This window comes from Fringilla coelebs (assembly GCF_963513975.1).
Source record: "Fringilla coelebs genome assembly, chromosome: 25".
NCBI lineage: Eukaryota > Metazoa > Chordata > Aves > Passeriformes > Fringillidae > Fringilla > Fringilla coelebs.
In genome coordinates, this window is record NC_140051.1 from 108610 (window position 1) to 127638 (window position 19029).

General features: G+C 47.4%; 3 protein-coding genes across 5 annotated transcripts; 2 read left to right on the top strand and 1 right to left on the bottom strand.

Annotated features, from left to right (window-relative positions):
• Positions 1-1117: 1117 nt before the first annotated feature.
• DPAGT1 (dolichyl-phosphate N-acetylglucosaminephosphotransferase 1) lies at positions 1118-6749 on the top strand. 2 transcript variants are annotated; one of them, XM_084221446.1, is made up of 9 exons: positions 1118-1790; positions 1868-1988; positions 2074-2287; positions 2820-2966; positions 3111-3195; positions 3659-3847; positions 4463-4550; positions 4902-5057; positions 5175-6200. In XM_084221446.1, the coding sequence occupies exons 1-9, from the start codon at positions 1636-1638 to the stop codon at positions 5205-5207; spliced, it is 1188 nt and encodes a 395-aa protein (XP_084077572.1). In that variant the 5' UTR covers positions 1118-1635; the 3' UTR covers positions 5208-6200. The 2 variants fall into 2 exon arrangements, with proteins under 2 accessions (XP_084077572.1, XP_084077571.1); XM_084221445.1 differs by lacking the exon at positions 5175-6200 and adding an exon at positions 6232-6749 and having other exon boundaries at positions 1121-1790.
• Positions 6750-8748: 1999 nt separating this feature from the next.
• On the top strand, positions 8749-9232 carry H2AX (H2A.X variant histone; the record flags this gene model as incomplete). Its single annotated transcript, XM_084221450.1, has 1 exon — positions 8749-9232. The coding sequence occupies one exon, from the start codon at positions 8749-8751 to the stop codon at positions 9148-9150; it is 402 nt and encodes a 133-aa protein (XP_084077576.1). The 3' UTR covers positions 9151-9232.
• A 644-nt stretch (positions 9233-9876) lies between these two features.
• HMBS (hydroxymethylbilane synthase) lies at positions 9877-19026 on the bottom strand. 2 transcript variants are annotated; one of them, XM_084221560.1, is made up of 13 exons: positions 18857-19026; positions 17225-17297; positions 16502-16551; positions 16354-16409; positions 15285-15362; positions 14903-14980; positions 13898-13973; positions 13088-13201; positions 12528-12566; positions 11573-11692; positions 11285-11338; positions 10625-10711; positions 9877-10407 (listed from the first exon to the last, which is right to left on the bottom strand). In XM_084221560.1, the coding sequence occupies exons 1-13, from the start codon at positions 19001-19003 to the stop codon at positions 10234-10236; spliced, it is 1146 nt and encodes a 381-aa protein (XP_084077686.1). In that variant the 5' UTR covers positions 19004-19026; the 3' UTR covers positions 9877-10233. The 2 variants fall into 2 exon arrangements, with proteins under 2 accessions (XP_084077686.1, XP_084077687.1); XM_084221561.1 differs by lacking the exon at positions 14903-14980.
• Between the last annotated feature and the right edge of the window lie 3 nt (positions 19027-19029).

The following is a 19029-nucleotide window of genomic DNA, read 5'->3' on the forward strand; positions in this document are numbered from 1 at the left end:
ATGGCGGGCGGGCCGCGGCGCTGCCCCGCTCGCGGCACCGGGTGCACGTGGCCCCGCCGCAGCCCCGCGGCACCGCACGCGCACCCGCCGCGCCTCTTTCCTTCCGGCGCGGCGGAGCGCGCGCGCCCCCCGCGGCCCGGCGGCACCGCCCGAGCAGCGGCGCACCCCCACCCGCTGCTCCGCCCCGGGCCTGCGGCCAGGCTGTGGCACCCGGTCTGAACGGCCAGGAAACCTCACAGCTGCTGCCGCGAGCCTTCTCTTCTGGGGGACTGAAATAGGAGCACAGCCGCGATCTGAAAGCCCAAGTCCCCACCGGCTTTCCGAGCTTCGATTAGCGACGCTTTTCTCCTGCACGTCACGCTCTTTTCTGCTGCGAGTCACTACCCCATTCCCGCCAGGCACGCAGGACACAGCAGCAACGTAGAACCTTTCCGTTCGTCGGCTCGCGATTGTGCCACTCTCGCCGTGGAGGGCAAGTAACACGAGTTTTGATCACCTCCCGACAGTCACAACCCAAACTGGCAGCGGCCTCAAGCCAGACATTCTCCCCTGCACCTCCGTGTTGTGCTTTTCTCGCCGGCAATACCGTGTGCCCGCCTCAAAGATGATTTAAAGTTTACAAAATCACTTTTGCATATGTGCAACAGACAGCAGAGCAGAGGTGGCCTCTCAACACAGCAGCAGCTCCTTAGGTGGCCATAAAGCCATCAGAAAAATCAAATAAAGCCATCAGAAACCATTTCAGGTTGCCATACAGGTGCAGGGCACGTAAAAGTTTTTCTTAGTGCTACCGGACTTTCTGCTGCGTCTCCCCCTCTGCTCATCGACTCACACCTGAACGAACAGAACAGTGAATGGACATTGACCCTATCCTGCCTTCCCCTCTCTGCCCCCCAAAAATGCCCCGAGGGCCCATCAAATTCCCCGACAATCAAAAATCTCCAGTAAGGCATTTTACTGAATTTTCCCAACATCTGAGGAAACACGTGAGGAAACGAACCCAACGGCCGCTCACTTTTCCGATCTCGCGCATTCTGCACACCGGTAACATAGCTCGCCACCCCGCCGGCCGGCGGTAACTGCGCTGGCCGGGGCTCGCCCGCAGCCGCGGCTCCCCAGAGCTGGGCAAAAGGCGGTTCCGGCCGGCAGGCGGGTGGAGCCGTCGCTCATTCAGCGCGGACCCCGGCCGCCCGCCCTCCACTGGGGCTCACCCGCTCCCCGCATGGGAGGAAGTGACGTACCTATGAGGGGCAAGGGGGTGGGGCAAGGCGGCCATGGCGGTTGTGGGCATTGCGGGGCTGGGCCGTCCCCGGGCGAGCGCTGCTCCCGGCGTAGAGTTTCCGAGGAACCCTGCGGAGGAGAGAAGCACCGCAAACCTTAGCACCGGGGACAGGCCCTTCCATGCGCCCTAAGCGCAGGCTGAAACCGCTACCGATCCCGGACGTCGTGCGAGCAGACCTCCGTGCCGGCAGGAAGCTCATGCCAGGGCTAAAGATGGCGCCCCCGCCCCCCATAGGCCGCGAGGGCCCCGCGCATCCGGCGCCGCCCGCGTAACGCCCAGCCGGGAAGGCGGTGGGCAGCGCCCCCGCCCGGCCTCGCTCCGCGCCCTTGGCAGGGGCAGCGCCCGCCGCGGCCATGGCCGCCTGGCCCGCTGTGCCCCTCCTCATCAACCTCGGCGGGTCGCTGCTGGGCTTCGCGGCCACGCTCACGCTGATTCCGGCCTTCACGGACCACTTCCTCGCCGCGCGACTTTTCGGAGAGGACCTCAACAAGACCTCAAGGCGGCCCGTGTGAGTAGCGCTGCCCCAGGGAGCTGCCCCGCGGGGCCGGTCCAGGCACGGCTGACTCCCCCCGCTCTGCCTTCCAGCCCCGAAGCACAGGGCGTGATCAGCGGTGCCGTGTTCCTGATCATCCTCTTCTGCTTCATCCCCGTGCCCTTCCTGAGATGTTTTGTGGAGGAGCAGTGCGCGGCCTTTCCTCACGACGAGGTGAGGCTCGTCTAGTGCTGCAAGCGTGGCAGGCAGGGGCAGGGAGTGGCCACCGGTGACCGGGGTACTGTTCTCTGTCCTGCAGTTCGTGGAGCTCATCGGTTCTCTCCTTGCCATCTGCTGCATGATTTTCCTGGGCTTTGCAGATGATGTTCTGAACCTGCGCTGGCGCCACAAGTTGCTTCTTCCTACCATGGCTTCCCTCCCACTGCTCATGGTTTACTTCACCAACTTTGGGAACACGACCATTGTGGTGCCTAAGCCCTTCCGGATGCTGCTGGGCATGCACTTGGACCTGGGTAAGTTATGAATCACCAGAAGCCACCATCCATGTGGCAAGCAGTCAGTGGAAGGGATCACCTGAAGCACTTCTTACTGCAGAGGGAGCAGACTAAGGATTTACTTAAGTAACCAGTAAGAGAGTGGCAGTCCACCCACTAAACATCAGGCTGGAAAGAACATCCAGAAACCAAGCACACATTCAGGTGTGCACAGACAGACACCAGTCATTTTCCCATGATCCTGGCAATACAGCTGAGTAGTGGGGCACACAGCACATGGCCGATAACACCAGGACGTTAGAAAGACAAAAACAGCACTACAGCTGGCTGCCATGTCACGGCAGTTTGTCACAGTCACAGTACACGTAGACAAGACAGCCAGCTCATAAGAGAGGAAGCAATCTTATTTGTAAGCTACCACTATCAAAACTCGCTGAGATTGTTAGGCAATAGGTTGCTGTATAAAGCAAGAAGTGAGAGCTTCAGTGAATTGGTCTAGGGCCTGCTTTGCCTCCAAATACTGAAGCACTTGGCTTGCTCTGCTCTGCAGGTATCCTCTACTACGTGTACATGGGTATGCTAGCAGTGTTCTGCACTAATGCCATCAACATTCTTGCTGGAATTAATGGAATTGAAGCAGGACAGTCGCTGGTGATAGCTGCTTCCATTATCATATTCAATATTGTAGAGCTAAACGGTAAGGAAAATAACAAACATTTGTGGGAACAAAAAGCAAAGGAAGAATGAATCTAGAATGAAATTCTAGATTTCAGTAGCTGGTATTACTAAAAATGAACCAGTCTTGTCTTATCACAAACACATGTTTTTCTTTTTTCTATAGGGGATTATCGAGATGATCACATTTTTTCTCTCTACTTTATGATTCCCTTTTTTTTTACCACGCTGGGCCTATTTTACTACAACTGGTAAGAGGATAGACATTCAGAATTTGTTTGGAAGCATCCTTTCCCTCTAGTTTCTCCCTTTTTGAATGAACAAAACCACTTGAACACCTCCAGATGTGGAATGCTGGAGGGTAGAGAGGCTTCTTGCCAGAACAAAGAACAGAAAGCATGGATGGAATAGTAGCTTTTCTTTGTATTAAAAGAATTGTGGTCACACCAGCTCACCCAAACATGCAGAATACACTGTCTCCTGTGCCTCACTGGCTGTCTTTTCATAGAATATTCTCCGCTAGTCAGGTGGTGGGTCCCAGTCCTGCAAATCTTAGAATAAACACCTACAATTGTTCTTACTCTGTAGATCTGCTGCAGATCTCCATTGGCCCCTGACCTGCAATGTGGGCACACATTCAGTGGTTATAAATAGTCATTTTTGAGGCAGTAGCAGTTATGTCAGTTCTTTGCATTTCTGCTTAATGGATTACAGGTACCCATCTCGAGTGTTTGTCGGGGATACCTTCTGCTACTTTGCTGGCATGACCTTTGCTGTGGTGGGGATCTTGGGACACTTCAGCAAAACAATGCTGCTTTTTTTCATCCCGCAAGTACTCAACTTCCTCTATTCGTTGCCTCAACTCTTCCACGTCATTCCTTGTCCCCGTCACCGGCTACCGAGGTAATGTACCAAGTGACCTATAGTGGTACTACAGGTTGTGTCTTTACCTCCAACACCAGCTGAGAAAGGTGGTAGAAGGTGCTCTTTTAAAGAGAAAACATACTTTGACGGCTTTTAAAAAGACAGCAGCTCACTCTGCCAGCTACAGTGAGATCATACAGTAGAGGTTTCTCAAAGAAGTGCACTTTTCTGACCAGCCTGCCACTCAGATACAGAATAATTTTTAACAAGGTTAGAATATGATGATTCTAACCTACAGGACCGAGAGAAAGTGACACATGCTGCTTTTAATACTGCAGCAGTGGGATCTGCTAAGATTTCATAGTAGCAAGCATTCTGTAGCACTATGCCACATCAGCAGTTCTCTCTGCAGATGTTAGATTCTTCTGTTTTAATCTTTAAACTACACAGCATATATTGGGGGTGCAATGGGAAGGAGTCTTCTCTGCCCCACTTGAGAGGCTAGATACCAGCAGCTGTTTTTAAGTGCATCAGGTTATTCCTGTTTCTTCCACCACTGGATTTCTTTCTCAGCTATGGATCTAAGTCTGCTTACAAAGTGATCTCTCTTATCTCCTTGATGCATCTGGACTAAATTTTAAATGTTTCTTTTAGGCTTAATCCTAGTACAGGGAAGTTGGAGATGAGCTACTCCAAATTCAAAACTAAGAGCCTCTCTGCCCTGGGAACAAGCATTCTGAAGGTAATTTGTGGAAAACATTAAAAATTCAGATGCATTTTGAGGCAGTCATCAAGTGCAAGAGAAACAGGGTGGGAAAAAATGCAGAACTTCAGGGTTCAGTAGTTACTGCGTGGCTCAAATCTGGAAGAAAGTCTTACCATCCCTCACAGTCACCTGATTGTGTTAAAAAATCAGTCTTTCAGAGTAACCACACGTAGAAGTGCCCCAGGACCATCCTAAGTCTGTCCTGTCTTTTCAGTAAGAGCACAACCAGGATTTCAGGGCTGGTGCAGCAAAAGGGCTCTTGAGCAAGATTAGCCAGTGAACACCAAACATACCTGGTGAAATAGCGTCCAATATTTCTTTCCTCAGGTAGTCAAGATCTTGCACGTAGTAGATGTGAGGAGTGGAACAGATGAAGATGGCGAATACACTGAATGCAATAATATGACACTTATTAATTTTGTCATAAAGCTGATCGGACCCACCCACGAGCGAAATCTCACTCTCCTGTTGCTCCTCATTCAGGTCAGACAAAGGGTTCCTCCAGCAGAAAGACTTACTCTGCAATAGAAACAGATCCAAGTCAGTCTCAAGAGCTTTAAGGGGAAAGGGGAAAGTAAAATACCGTGCTCTTCACACCAGGTACAGTTGAGCTGTGGAGCTTGGGAAGAATAAGAGGCTTACACACCTCAAGGAGGAAAGAAATCTGCACACACCTCCCTGTTCAATTGAGAGCTTATAAAAAAAGTCAGAAGATTAGCTTAAAAAGATTCCCGAGACACAAGTCATTGGTTGCAAGAAAAACATGAGCACAGCAGAGTGCCTTGTCACTCTGACTCAAGACAGCCTTTTGGTATGTTCCTGTTTTTCAGTAATACCAAATAACAGTCTCAGAGTTGTTGCCGGCAAGCAGACTTGTGTAAGCATGGCATGTGGCTCAGCAGTCTCTCAGTCTGAGGGGCATGCGCAAGCATTTTGAAGCCACTTGGAGCATAAGGATATGCTTCACAGATCCTGCCACTACCTCTATTCAGCATGAGAATTCTCAAGCGTAGTACAGTAAAAATACCACTTTTGGAAAGGCCTGCATTGGTTAACTGCCCACAATAAAATAATTCTTTTCATCTTCAGATTTGAGATAAGGGATTCTTACTAGGAAAGAGACACTTAGACAGAGTCCGATTTGAGAGGAAGAACTTGCAACGAAAGCCTCTTGAGGGCTCAGGCAGATGACATCGGGAATGGGAGAAGACAGGAAGTACATAGCACTTACCTTGATCCCAGTCACAGCAGAGAAGTCCTGACAGCACCTTATTGTAAGGATGCTGAATTTCAGCTTTGACATAAGGTATTTTCCATTACAAACCATGGGGTTTATATTAAAATATAGGCTCCTTAAAGGGGAAGGAGTTGTTCCCAAACTCTTATCTCATGCACATGTTCTTAGAATGTGACTGTGTGCAGGCACATGGAAATATATCCGACTGATACCTAAAATCATCAGAGAAAGAAACCATGTATTTGGATAGACTTCTGCCATTTATCTTCCTATACCTAAAGAAAGGAGCCTTTAGTTGCTCTTTTATGAAATGAGGCATGCTAGAAAGCTTAGCAAATCCATTTGGAAAGGAGAAATCTGACAGCCTGTACACCATTTGACAGTATAATATTTCTGTTATGTGTCTTGATTTTTACCTAGGTCCTTGGCAGCACGATTGCATTTTCGATCCGGTACCAACTAGTGCGCTTGTTTTATGATGTCTGACTGGACTGTCAGGAGCGAGGGAAAGAGTTCTTCTACCTGCCAGTCCATTTTCTCCAGTTGCTTGACCAAATGATTCAACTGAAGTTGCTCCCACCCTCTGGGAACCTCAGAATACCTGTCAAAATGCAAGCAACTGCTTTACATGGGCTAGTTTTGAAGGAGGATTTTGTGCACCAAAGGGTTTTGTCCAATTCTGTGATAGAAAAGATTCACTGCTACTTGGACATCGTTACTAGGAATACCTTTTAGAGGGGAAGCAAATGACAGCACATAGGGAAAGTGGGAAAGGTGGAATCTCTATACGTCTAACAAAGACATTACTGTTCACCAAGAGAGAAAACAGCAACTTTAATTTCTGTGAGCAGTATAAGTAAACCAGACTCTGTTCCTGGCTTCTTCCCATACTCCAAACTCAGAATGCTCCAAGAATAAAATAATTCATGGTACCCTTTTCCCTGCAGTGGTTTGCCTTGACAGTATTAACATGCAGTGAAACTAGGTTGCATGATCCATCCCTAGCTTTCTACCCTGTTAGGCAGCTGATCATTTCTGCAGTGGACACTCCCTGTTTTTTTATGGCTACTGGGAATGTTCCTGCTGATGAGCTTTTAATTCTGAATACCTTTATCATCTGCCTTCCTCCCTGGAAGAGGACACATCTGAAACAGACTAGCAGAATAAAGATCCCCATGTCCTTGTCTTAACAGGGCATCAGTAAGATCCTTTTATTAATGCAGAACTAAGACTGCTGACTGCCAATCCATGTTCTTCAAATACAAATAATTATTTATAGAGCAATATTAAGCACCATAGTTAAACACAGAATTGCTACCTACCAGACAGAAGAACATAGAACAGCCATTGGGGTACCAGGTTATAGTCTTTGCAAGTGCAGTGGTAGTGAAAGTGAGATAATGCAACAGCAGAAACAGGGATGCTGAGGTGACTAGGAGTAGAAATTGCCAGGTCCAGTACCCCAGTAGAAGTAAGGGCACTGCACCTCCCCACACCCAAGCTGAGCTAGTAACAAGGCTTGGAATGTATTACCAGAAGGCAAAAATGCCTGTGTCCAGCAGCACTGATCAACACAGAAAACACACAGCACTCAAGTATGGATGGTATGAGTGGCTGAATCCTCTTCCTCCTCTCCAGCCGATAAATTTGTAAGTCTACTAGTACAGTATATTCATTAACACTTATACACAAACATCATGAAATCATTCAGTACCTGGCTGTAAACAGTCTGTCCAGTAACCAGCTGCTGGATTTCCTGGCATCAGGGCATATGAACAGAGAAATTGATCTCCCTGCCAGCTGATCTAGGAATGTGGCCTTCCAATAGGTACTTCTCAGGCAGCCACCCCATTTTCCCCAGTAAGCTGGCTTAGCCCTACCTCCAGTAAGCATCCTGCTGACCCTGATCTCTCCCACATCTGGTCCTGGGCTCCAAAGCCCATTCTCCTACTTGCTCTCTAGTCTGGCTCCTTCCCTAGGGATCACACACGCTTGCATTCCACCTAGTGCTGGCCCCTCCCTGCACGTGCTGAAGTCTTCCCATTTGCTGGAACCACTGGCTGCTCTGATCTGTGTCCTAACACCAGCTGCTGGCACTCAGACCTCCAGAGGCACACGGTGTAGACAGTCTGCTCACTCTGCAGAAAAAAAAACATACATGCATATGGGTTAAGTAAGACAGCACAGACTGCAGATATAAGTCTTACTGATCAGCAACATTTTAAAACATTACCACTTTCTTCACTTATATTTTTCCTCCAATGTTCCCATGGGTTTTTTTCTTCTAATCCAGTTTGACTCCTCACTTTCCTTTGCTGCTTCTCTTTATATACCCATAGTAGAAACCCATAATATATCTCACACATTCCCAGAATTCCCTAATAAAGGACCTCATGGTAGGCTTTTTCACATCCCTAACTGCTCTTCCCCCCATGCGCCGCCCTAACACAAATGCCCCTACAGACAGGGATACCTCTCAGTCTCTAAGCATCCCAGGAGCCCCTCTTCCTCGCTCTGGGTGGAAGCCAGGCCCAGACAAGGGAGCAGGCCCAGGGACTGACTCCAGCCCTCATAAAGCACCGTGCGCCTGGGCCGGGCGGCGCGAAGCGCTCTGAGGGATCGGCGTCCCCCGCCGTGGGCGGGCCGGCATCGCGCATGCTCGCTGAGCCCGGCGACAGCGCCCCACCAATCCCCTCGGCGTGGTTTAAATTTGGCGCCTCGCTCGCTGATTGGTCGGACCCCGCGGCCAACACGTTCAGAGCAAGCGCGTTGGTATCACACAAGCGACCAGTCAGCAAAAAGCTTCTTCCGGCAAACGGACCAATAGTTAGGGGCGGTGGCACTGTCCAATGAGCTGGACCCTACTTGGCGGGAGGTTATAAAAATCCCGGGCGCGGCCCCTCCAGTCGCATCGGTTCGGCAGCGGAGCGAGACGCCATGTCCGGCCGTGGGAAGAGCGGCGGTAAGGCCCGTGCTAAGGCCAAGTCTCGCTCGTCCCGGGCTGGGCTGCAGTTCCCGGTAGGGCGCGTTCACCGACTGCTGCGGCGCGGGCACTACGCGGAACGGGTGGGGGCTGGTGCGCCCGTCTATCTGGCGGCCGTGCTCGAGTACTTGACCGCTGAGATCCTGGAGCTCGCGGGCAACGCGGCACGCGACAACAAGAAGACGCGCATCATCCCCCGTCACCTGCAGCTAGCGGTGCGCAACGACGAGGAGCTCAACAAGCTGTTGGGCGGCGTTACCATCGCGCAGGGCGGCGTGCTGCCCAACATTCAGGCCGTGCTGCTGCCCAAGAAGACCAGCAAGAGGGGCAGTGGGCAGCAGTCGCAGGAGTACTAGGCCGGCCGGCCCTCCCGGCCCAACTCAAAGGCCCTTTTCAGGGCCACCCCATTGCTCACTGGAAGAGCTGCGATCCGCGGAGGAGTGGCGTGGCTGCGGAAAGGGGGAGGGGAGGGGGCGGTGAGGGGAGCGGAAGCGGCCCGGGACCAGTCAAAAATTGAGCGTGAGAGCTGCTCCGTAAGGACCCGTTATTTTAACTCTTACCTACCTCTGGTACATTCAGTGAACGTTGCCTAGAAAAATAAACCTTCTTTATTTACGACACAGGACTGCCGTTACAGTGTTTCTGGAAGGCACTGTAACAATTAAACCCTGCTCGAAGTATGCTGACCTAGTAGCAAGTGCAAGAAGCCACAGTATCTGGAATTTGGGCTTCTGCTTCAGCTCTCCCTTCACTGGCAAGTCTAGCTAACTGGCTCTCATGACTTTTGTGGACAAACATACAAGGAAAATCAAAATGACTCCACCCCCCTCATTTAATACTAGCCAATCCAGCTAGTATAGCTAATAGATAAAAATATACATATAGAGTATCAACCTAATACTAGCCAATTGGCTAGTATATCAGGTGCATCTACCTGATAACAGTGAACTTAATTTATCTTCACTAAGGCCAAGGGTGAATGTAGCATCTCTGCTACTTTACTATAAGGAACCTAGTGAGAGCCTTCAGTGACACAGTGAGTGAAAGGCCCAAATAATGACTCCCAAAAGCACTCAGGAGAGCACAGCATTTTAGTACCAGCACAGCTGCATATCCAGTTATAACCCACTGGGCACATCTGTCCTAAATGGAATTGAACATTTAAAGGCTTTTATTTTTAATTTTTTGTTTTAGCTCTAGCTACAAAAGTTGTTGACAATACTTCATAGAGACGCTTAACAATTTAGAGAAATGTGGAGAGGGGTGAAAACTCTCAAGAGCAGAAACTACTCAAGTTAGCTTCATATTTCAGGTTTTTTGCACCCAAACATCAGGTAAGACTGGTGTGAACGTTGAAATAAATCCCTCCAGAGGATCATGATGTAGCTGCACAGACTTGTAGCTAGAGTTGTAGCACTCCTGTTGGCCACGCCCCAGGTTCAGTGGGCATCATTGAGCTGCCTTGCCACGCTAAGGATATGCTTTGCTCCCTTGCTTAGAAGTAAACTAGCTAGTTCAACACCCAGGTTCTCTGCAGCTTCCTGGGCCTGACCAGGAACGTTCTTGGCTGTGATGCCAACATGCTGCACGTCATCATTCGGTCCATCTTCATTCTGCAAATATAAACACCTCAAAGTAAAGCAGCAGGAAAACAGTGGACAAGGAATTAAGACACCCATGAAACAGGGTAAAACCTAGTCTGAAGAGCCTCAAGAACAGTATGCTGTTACAGGTTACAAGAAACCAGACCAAGTATAGTTTATTTCTAAAGGCCCAGTTTTTGTCATTTAGCTTCAGATTTGAATTTTGAAGCCACCATCATTCACGTACCTGATGGGGATAACTAACACCAGTTTGCATGGTCTCCTTCAGGCTATCAGATCCATCCAAGCTGTAGACTGCTCCTGTCAAATACAACTTGGAAAAATACATGGAATGGATTATTACCACATTAACAAACAAACAGGCAGCCAACTACCCTCTCTTTAAAAAAATCCAGCCAATATACAAAGCTTACTCCGTCAGGAAGGGCTTTTGTCATGCAGTGGGATCAGCATGAATAGCGATACAATACAAGTATAAAGAAAAGTAATCCCTGTTAGGGAAGATGTGACTTCTCAAGGAAAAGGCCGAAGTTTTTTTCTAGTTTCCCACCTCCTTAATCACACTCCACTGTCTAAAAACAGGTTTGGTAGGGTCAAAAGCAATAGTTTCAGACATCAGGACAGCATGAAATAAGTAGCAGGGGTGGAGGGGGAATCTGGTATATATTATAAGGGAATTTTCTGAAAGACAGCTTCAGTAGCCAGACCCATTCTTGTACTCCTGCTTTGGACACAAACACAGAAGGGTCGAGTCAGGAGACTATCTGCGCTAACTGGCTATAAAGATACCTGCTGAAATTAGCTTCAGGAAAAGATATGGAAACATGCACAAACTTGGAATAGCTTTTCAGAAATAATCAATGGAAAAATACAAAGTACGCCTCACCTGGCCATCCTTCAGCAGGGTGTTGACAGCAACAGGGACGCTACATCCACCCTCCTAAAACACAAAGCAGCTGACACTGAGGCTCCTACACAACACTTTCAAAGCAGAGGCCTCTGAAAAGTTTAGGCTGCACACAACCCTGCCCATCACTCTTCTGGCCCTTTTTGATTCAGAAGTACTCTCCTTTGCAGTTTAAGAGAAGTGTAACAGATTTCCCATATTATGGCATCAAGTCAACTAGCAGATCAGTATTTACTGCTGCAAGCAGAGGAAGAGTGCCAGACCTACCAAACGTTTCATAAAGGCTCTCTCAGCAATGCAGCACAACACAGTGTCTGCATCATGCAGGGCAGATACCATATTCAGTATCTCTTGGTCTTTGGCACGAACTTCCACTGCTAAGGCACCCTAGAAGAAGAAACACACAACAAAATATAATTCTTCAACTACATACATCAGCATTGATCATGAAACAGAACTCAGACCCTTTACACTAAGGGAAAAAGAATGTTTACAGAAATTAATTACAATACACTCTGCTGGCTGCAGGGTCGTCCTACAGCAGGTGCCATAAGCAGAAGATCAGGACTTATTCACACAAGTGTTAAAGATCATGCTTGCCACCTCAAACCATTCCAGAACTCTGCAGGTACTTAACAAATGCATGATCAAAATCACTTTTCAAACTGAATGTGCAGATTTGTCACTTGCAATCACTAACAGATCACCAGCTCTAGTTTATTAAGTTTGATACTAGCTGCATAAGCTCAGCCATGCAGCCAGCATGGACTAGAACAGTCCGCCCACCCAAAAACAGGAGCACTAAGAAGGTGCTCCAAGGCAGGTGTCTCAGCTCCACCCTGCAGGAGTCAGGACACCAGGCACAAAGGAGGGAGCATCACAGACCAAAGACACTGCAGTGGCTTTGCACAGTTATCCTGGTGCAGCATCTTACTCACCCTGCCAGAACCTGCCCCATATCTGCCGTGCTGCCCCGCTGTACCTTTCCCATTTACTGTTTTTTTACTACTGATAGGAACTAGTCCCTAACACACTGGGTAGAAGAGCAGACTTCCAGTCTTCAATCAAGTTGTGCCTCAAACAGTTTAACAGCCAACAAAAGAGATCAAAGTACTTTTCTGATAACCAAGACATGAGAAGTCTTCATCACAGTTAACTATTCAGATACATCATATTGCTGCTGGCTTTCACTGCCCTTTAAGGAACAAAAGTTGTAAAGTACCTGTCCGACAGCATACAGACAATCTTCAGGGCCTAGGAGCTGGAAGAAAGTAAAATCAAGAGTTAACTCAAGTTGCACTGTTCACAATACAGAAAACAAGAGCCAGATTCCTGTCTCTAATACTAATTGATTTCATGTCAGACCAAAGAAATATCACCTCTCCCTTCCCACGCCTCAGTGTTTCCACCACAAAAGAGAGATAACGCACTTTCCATCAACTGAAGTGTAACACTTTGTGAATTAGCTAATCACTAAAATCTCAGTCTTGCACACTGCTGCGTTGCTAGACATGAGTGCTGTGAAGTGCTATGAGACAATCAGATTACAAACTGTTACTGAACCATGGAAAGCTGAACATGAAAAATTTCTGTATGAAAAAAAAAAAAGCAAGCAACCAAAAAAGCCAACCACTCCTTCCAGAAGTGCCTGAAATTAAAGCTAATATGGCAATGGAGTCAGGAGATCGCATGCCTATCTTGGATAGGACAACCACAAGGTCTGAAAGGCAAACAGTTGGTATTTCAGTAGAGAATGGTATTTTCTGCTTTGCTGCACCTCACCTGGCCAATGCGACTTTCCCAGCCCATTCTCTTCAGCCCAGCAGCAGCCAGGATGATGGCACTGAAGTCTTCCTTCTCATCTAGCTTCTTTAAACGAGTATTTAAGTTTCCTCTCTGTAGAAGTGATTAAGCAAGCACAGAAACAGCCAGAAAACAGTCCTACAACCAGGTGAGTCTTTAAAGACTGTACAGAATCCAACAGTCTCCAAACAAGAATGTCAGTACCATCCTGAAAGAAGTGTTAAATATGCACAATTGTTTCTTGAGATAGAATTTTGCCAAGTATTATGGAATATTAATTCAAGTGCTGAGTCTACAAAGATACGCAAACCAGTGAAGTGCACTATTAGCACCCAACTCCTTCTGTACTGCAAAGAACTCTGCTCCTAGGACTGAAGTAACAATGCCTTTTCTTAGTAGGTCAGCCACCCACAACGGAATTAGTGGTCCAAACAGCATCCAAGGTTACTGGAAACCCAGCAACATTTGGTCACATGCCCATGACAAACACATGGGAGGCACCATCATGCAGTTTTTCAAACACTGCAAAACATACAATTCATCTGTATGCTGAACCCCCTGCTAGATCAAGGCCGGCTGCTTCTTTACCGCCTCATGAGAAGCAGAGGACAGAATGGCTACAGTACTACCTCCTCCTCAGAACGGGGTAGTGGAGAACAGCCTTTGAGGAAGCAGTTTGTTCTTGTAAGTGAGGTGGCACAAATCAGCCTCGAATCTAGATTTTACACAAAATTGTACTTTCCTGTTTGCAGCTTTACCCAGCTCCCACGGCTTGCCAGGAAAGGATACAATATCCCTGAATTCTAAATGAGGGAACTTCTTCTTGAGCTGAGCTGCTCTCCGAAGTGAACTGGTTCCAATCACACTGCAGGGAAAAATATAATCACTGAAATCCAGAACACTCCTAACAGTTACCTCCAGCCACATATATGACAGAAGTTTCAAGGAAACAACAACTTCTTTTTTGCTGTTGTTGAGATGAAGATCAAAAAAACAGTCAATGATTTGTATCTCCTTAGAAGAAAGAAAACCACTCTGTGAAGTTTAGCACAAAGCATGTCTGAAGCAACTCCCAAGGAGCCAATTTACAGGATATGCTTCTGATGAGCAGTCCCTAGCCACTGTCAAGGACTGATGAGAACTCACTGAGACAACATTTTTCACAGAAAAAGGCTCCACTGCCCCAAAATGAACCAGACAAAGCCAGACAACTAAGTGATGAAGTGACTAAAACAGAGGAACTTCACCAAAGAAATGCAGTAACCTGAAACCTAAACCTAAACGGAAACACAAGTCTTTGTGTCATGGCTAGTTTATTTCTTTCACTTTAATAAAAAAATATCTTTCTAATAGCTACCTTAATCTGAGTAATTTCAATCATCTGTCTCAGACAAAGGATTCCAATAATCTCTATGGAAAGACAGGTCATTAAAAATGGAGAAACCACAAGAAAGTGATGCCAAAAACAAAAGGAAGAAATCAGAAGAGGCTAAGTGAGAACAGAAGCATAGTTCAGGTCCATGAAAGCCAAAATCCTGCACCAGACACCCTGTCTGCATTGTACGCATTCCCTAGCAGTAGGCAGAACACCAAGGAACAAGAATTCACTCAGGAGGTCATGGCAAGAAAGGTTCTAACTCGAGAAAGCATTGCCACTCTGTGGAATGCTCACAAAAGGCTGTGTAAAAACCACTACAGGATAAAGCAATGAGCTGACTGACTTGCCAATGGAAAATATCAACCAACTGATCCCTTCTGTTTTTACACCTGTCTTCCCCTTCTTCTCCCACTCACCTCTTTTCAGGAAGGAGGCTCAGTGTTTTTCCACAGTTTTTGGGATGAAAGACAACAGCGTCAAGTGGGTTTTCCCTTCTGCAAAATAACGCAAGTGCAGAATGCCTGACACATCATTTAAGGGAAGGCTGGCAAGGTCAACAGTTCTGCTATCACTTCCGGGAAGAACTACCTCTGGCTCCACAATACTTCATCATCACTGTACAAGCAAGAATCTTCAGAACACTTGCCAGCTATGGAACACTAGGGCAACCCTAGTGTTCCACTAAAGCTTCCACTGTTTTGGAGACCAATCACAGGACCTACGCTACCTTTGCTCTCCTTCACCAACACTATAAAATGCAAGACTCTCAAGAGAATCAAGTCTCATGTCCACACTTACTTGCAGACAGCGCCAATCGTAAAGCCAGGAGGAAGACAAGTTGGCAGGTCCTTCAGGGAGTGAACCACAAGGTCAACCCTAAAAATTAGAGGACAGTAATCAGAGAACAGATGGTGAAGCTCATTCAGGGATCTACCAGAGGCCTGCAGGTCACCTACAGAAAAGTTTGAATCTATTCTGGGAATTAATTTGGAGAAGGGAGAAGAATTTCAGGATTCCATAGCCAGGATTACTATACAGTTTTTGTGTTACTCCTAAAAGGCTACTTCACCTTCCTCTGTCTCGCTTTTCCCCTTACCCAGTGACAAAAGACACTTAAACAATCAGACTGAATGAGGGGAAGATGCTGGAGATGTTCACACAGAGACACTCACCGTACCAAAATGCATCAGTATGTGAGTTGGCATTATGTATCAAACTTTAAGTAACAACAAGCCAAAGTACAGGCTACCTGTTTTGTCACACAGGAACTGAGCATAATGGTAAACACTTGAGTCTCCAATAGCTTTTCACCAACTTCACTGAAAATGCAGTATGATGTAACTATGTGGCAGAGATGCAGAAGAATACCTTTGTTTTTAAACATACTTTAACTAGAGACAAGTTGCATAGAACACAGCACAATTTGCCCATGTCGAATTCTCCTGCACCTTTAGCTGTCATAACTTAATAAATTTTAACATTTATAGGATGACAATAAATCTGTTTTGCAATACATTACCACTAGTAAGAAAAGTACTTTTTAAAAAAATATATTCATAAGCATTAATCAGACGAGATCACATTCTCCCTATGTATTACCGCATGTAATACACAAATAACAGAAGAAAACCTAACTGGGGCAGACCAAGTGACACAACAGCTCCACTTCAATATACATTGCCTGAGCCCAGGGTAGAGAGAAAAAAAAGGGAGGAAAAAAAAGACAGTGACTTATCAAAGGATTACTTTTTTGAGCCTGAGAGGTACTGGTACAGGACTGAAGGAAAACAGATCACCTATGCAGCAAGGCAAATATGTCCAAAGAGCACCAAATGCTAAGGAGAAAGACAAAACACCAAGTTCTTACTCATTTCTTTCAAGCGCATTTTCCAACTCCTTGGTGAAGAGGCTCTTCTCCCCAATCTAGACATAAATGGAAAACCATAAATCACGAAAGAACATCAGCCAATACAACATAAATACAATTAGTTCTTGAATAAAGGAAGATCCTTTACCTTGGAAAGCGCTGTATCCAAGATCTTGTCCCCAGTTGTTGACATGGCCACTGCTCAGAGACAGTACAGGTAAAACGTGAGGCTTGATAAAAGCACTGGGCTTAGGCTGAAAATATCTATGCAAAATGCCATGAGCGGTCACACACTACTGGGTGAACACTGACTCAAGCTCAATACAAGAGCAGCTCACTTCTAGAAATGCATCGCACTTAAGACAAGTGAAATTGAGACTTCTTTCACTGTCCTCAAAAACAAAAGCAAGGTGAAAGAGGACGGCCGGGGGGGGGGGCGGAGAGCAGACCCATTGGAAACTGGCATGGTCTGTCTCTGGAGTGCCAGTGAACACATGTAAAGCAGTTCTCTTCAGTGCATGGCTGAGCTCCTGTTATTCCTGCTGAAACCCTTGAGCCCCACACCAGAAAAGAGGCGCGCAGCCAAAACAATACCAAGTTTGCAAATGTAGCAACACAACACCCTATCCATCCCATACTCAGCACTAAAATCATCAAGGGCTTATGAAATCCAGCTATCTCCCCGAGAAGAAACAAGCAGCAGCAGTTCCTCAGCCACACAATTGAGCTGAATTTTCAGATAGCACTCTCAGATAAATTTAGACAGATCTCCTCCTCCTGACTCTACACACACCTCTTGCACACAAAGATAACCCGCTGGGCTCCTGCTCCTTGCCATCTACCCCGGGGCAACATCCAAAAAAAAACTTACCAATCTCAAAGTGGAGGTCAGGGTACCGCTCACGGAGCATCGTAACTACACTATCAGTCTGGATCCGGGCCAGCTACAAGGAAGCAGAAAACAAAGTCCTAAAGAAAGAGCACACTGTCCATACAATAGCTAAGGAGGCTTTGCCCCTCTCCCACAGCAAGGCACGCATGACAAGTACGTTCTCTCTAAATCAAAAGCATTAGAAATAGGTTGCTTCAAATTAAATCGCTCATAGGTACAAACTCCTTGAATTGTATGAACTCCTCTCATGACCAGAACACTTCACTGAAGAACTTCTTTTATTGACTACAGTGCCACAACAACATCTCCCCATGTCCAGCATTACTGTGGTGCAACCCCTGATGAAACACTGCAATAAATTCATCGAAATAGGGAGAGCGATTACAACAGGAACCTACAGATCATAATTCTCATGCTTTCACTTCTTGGTTTCACCTATGTGGAACACAACTGCTAAATGATGAGCGCTCATCAACAAGTGGGCAGAAAATGTATGCAAAACCATTATTCTGTTGCTCAGCAATGAAAGACGAAGTCATATTGCACACTAGGCTGGGGTTGAGGTTAGGGTTAAAGCCTCCTTCTTTCTCTAAGAGTATGAATTTTACCAATACTGCAAGCTTTGGGAGAAGCCAGTAGGACTTCACTGAGCTGGCGGAAAAATCCACAGTTAGGGTCAAATATAAGTTACTTATCTTCTATAAGAACAAAGACCTAGTTAGGGGTTCTACACACACACAAAATTAACAGCTTAAATCATCACGTACAGCAAGAAACAAATCTCAAAGCAGTAAACTGCATGAAGAACATTCCTTTGCATAAGAAAACCAGAAGCAAGTAAAATACAATCACTAATGTATCATCATGTTTCTGCACATGCAAGCGGCAGCAGACTCAAGCAACTACAGATGAGTTTCAGCTTTTCTCCCACCGAAGGGCTCAAGACCCTTTGGTAATTAACGTCGTTCTCAGGACTGCAGTTCCCTATAAGTACAATGAATCTATGTAGCTGCCTCCCTCTGTAAAGTGTCCCAAAAGCCTCAGGTTATTACATGAGATAGCATATATGCACGGCTATCTCCCTTGTCCTGATGTCTACGTAAAATGCCTTTGTGACAGCACGGAACTCTTCCCAGAACGTGCTACCAAAAGGAACGAGATTATCTCAGTGCAAAGGCCTGAGGGTCGCTTTTATCTCTCTTTGCGAAGCTGCTCCTCCCTACTGTAGCCCGCTGGCAACAGATACCTTCTCTATCTCTGGATATGTCCCTTCTCTGGCCTTTGAGCAGGCTGCAAGCATCAGTTATCGGGGTGTTTTCCCTACAAGACCTGCACAGACTTTGCAAGTTGCTCCCAGCCAGATCCGGGAGAGACCCGCGCCGTCGCCCCCGGCCCCTGCACCACGACAGCGCTAACAGAGCTGACCGTCCCCTGGGTTCCGAAGGAAGGGCTTTCCAAACTTCTTCCCGGAATTCCACGGCAGGAGTCGAAACGCGCGAACTCAGGAAGCTGAGGCCGCTCCTCAGCCCCGAGAAGCACACAGACCCTGCGCCGCCATCAGGGTACCCGGGCGGCGGGGGCTCCCCGCACCCTAATCCTGCCACTGCGTACCTGGCTCCGGCGGGTGCCCACGCGGATTGCTCTGCCACCCACGCCGTTCTCCTCCTGCGGCAGCAACGGGTCGCCGCCCGCTCCGTCGGCCCCGCCGCCAGACTCCGCTCGCCCCAGGCCCACGGCGGCCGCCCCCGGCTCTGCCATGACCTCCGGCCCTCGGCGCCGCGCGG

Bases quoted from the DNA above. Each gene is read 5' to 3' on its own strand.
- DPAGT1 (XM_084221445.1), top strand. From the start codon at position 1,636: ATGGCCGCCTGGCCCGCTGTGCCCCTCCTCATCAACCTCGGCGGGTCG. The intron at 4,551-4,901 runs GTAATTTGTGGA...TTCTTTCCTCAG, and splicing joins TGGGAACAAGCATTCTGAAG to GTAGTCAAGATCTTGCACGT. The intron at 5,058-6,231 runs GTCAGACAAAGG...ATTTTTACCTAG, and splicing joins TCCTGTTGCTCCTCATTCAG to GTCCTTGGCAGCACGATTGC.
- HMBS (XM_084221560.1), bottom strand. From the start codon at position 19,003: ATGGCAGAGCCGGGGGCGGCCGCCGTGGGCCTGGGGCGAGCGGAGTCT. The intron at 16,410-16,501 runs GTAAAGGATCTT...ATTTATGTCTAG, and splicing joins TGGATACAGCGCTTTCCAAG to ATTGGGGAGAAGAGCCTCTT. The intron at 14,981-15,284 runs GTAAGTGTGGAC...GTTATTTTGCAG, and splicing joins ACGATTGGCGCTGTCTGCAA to AAGGGAAAACCCACTTGACG.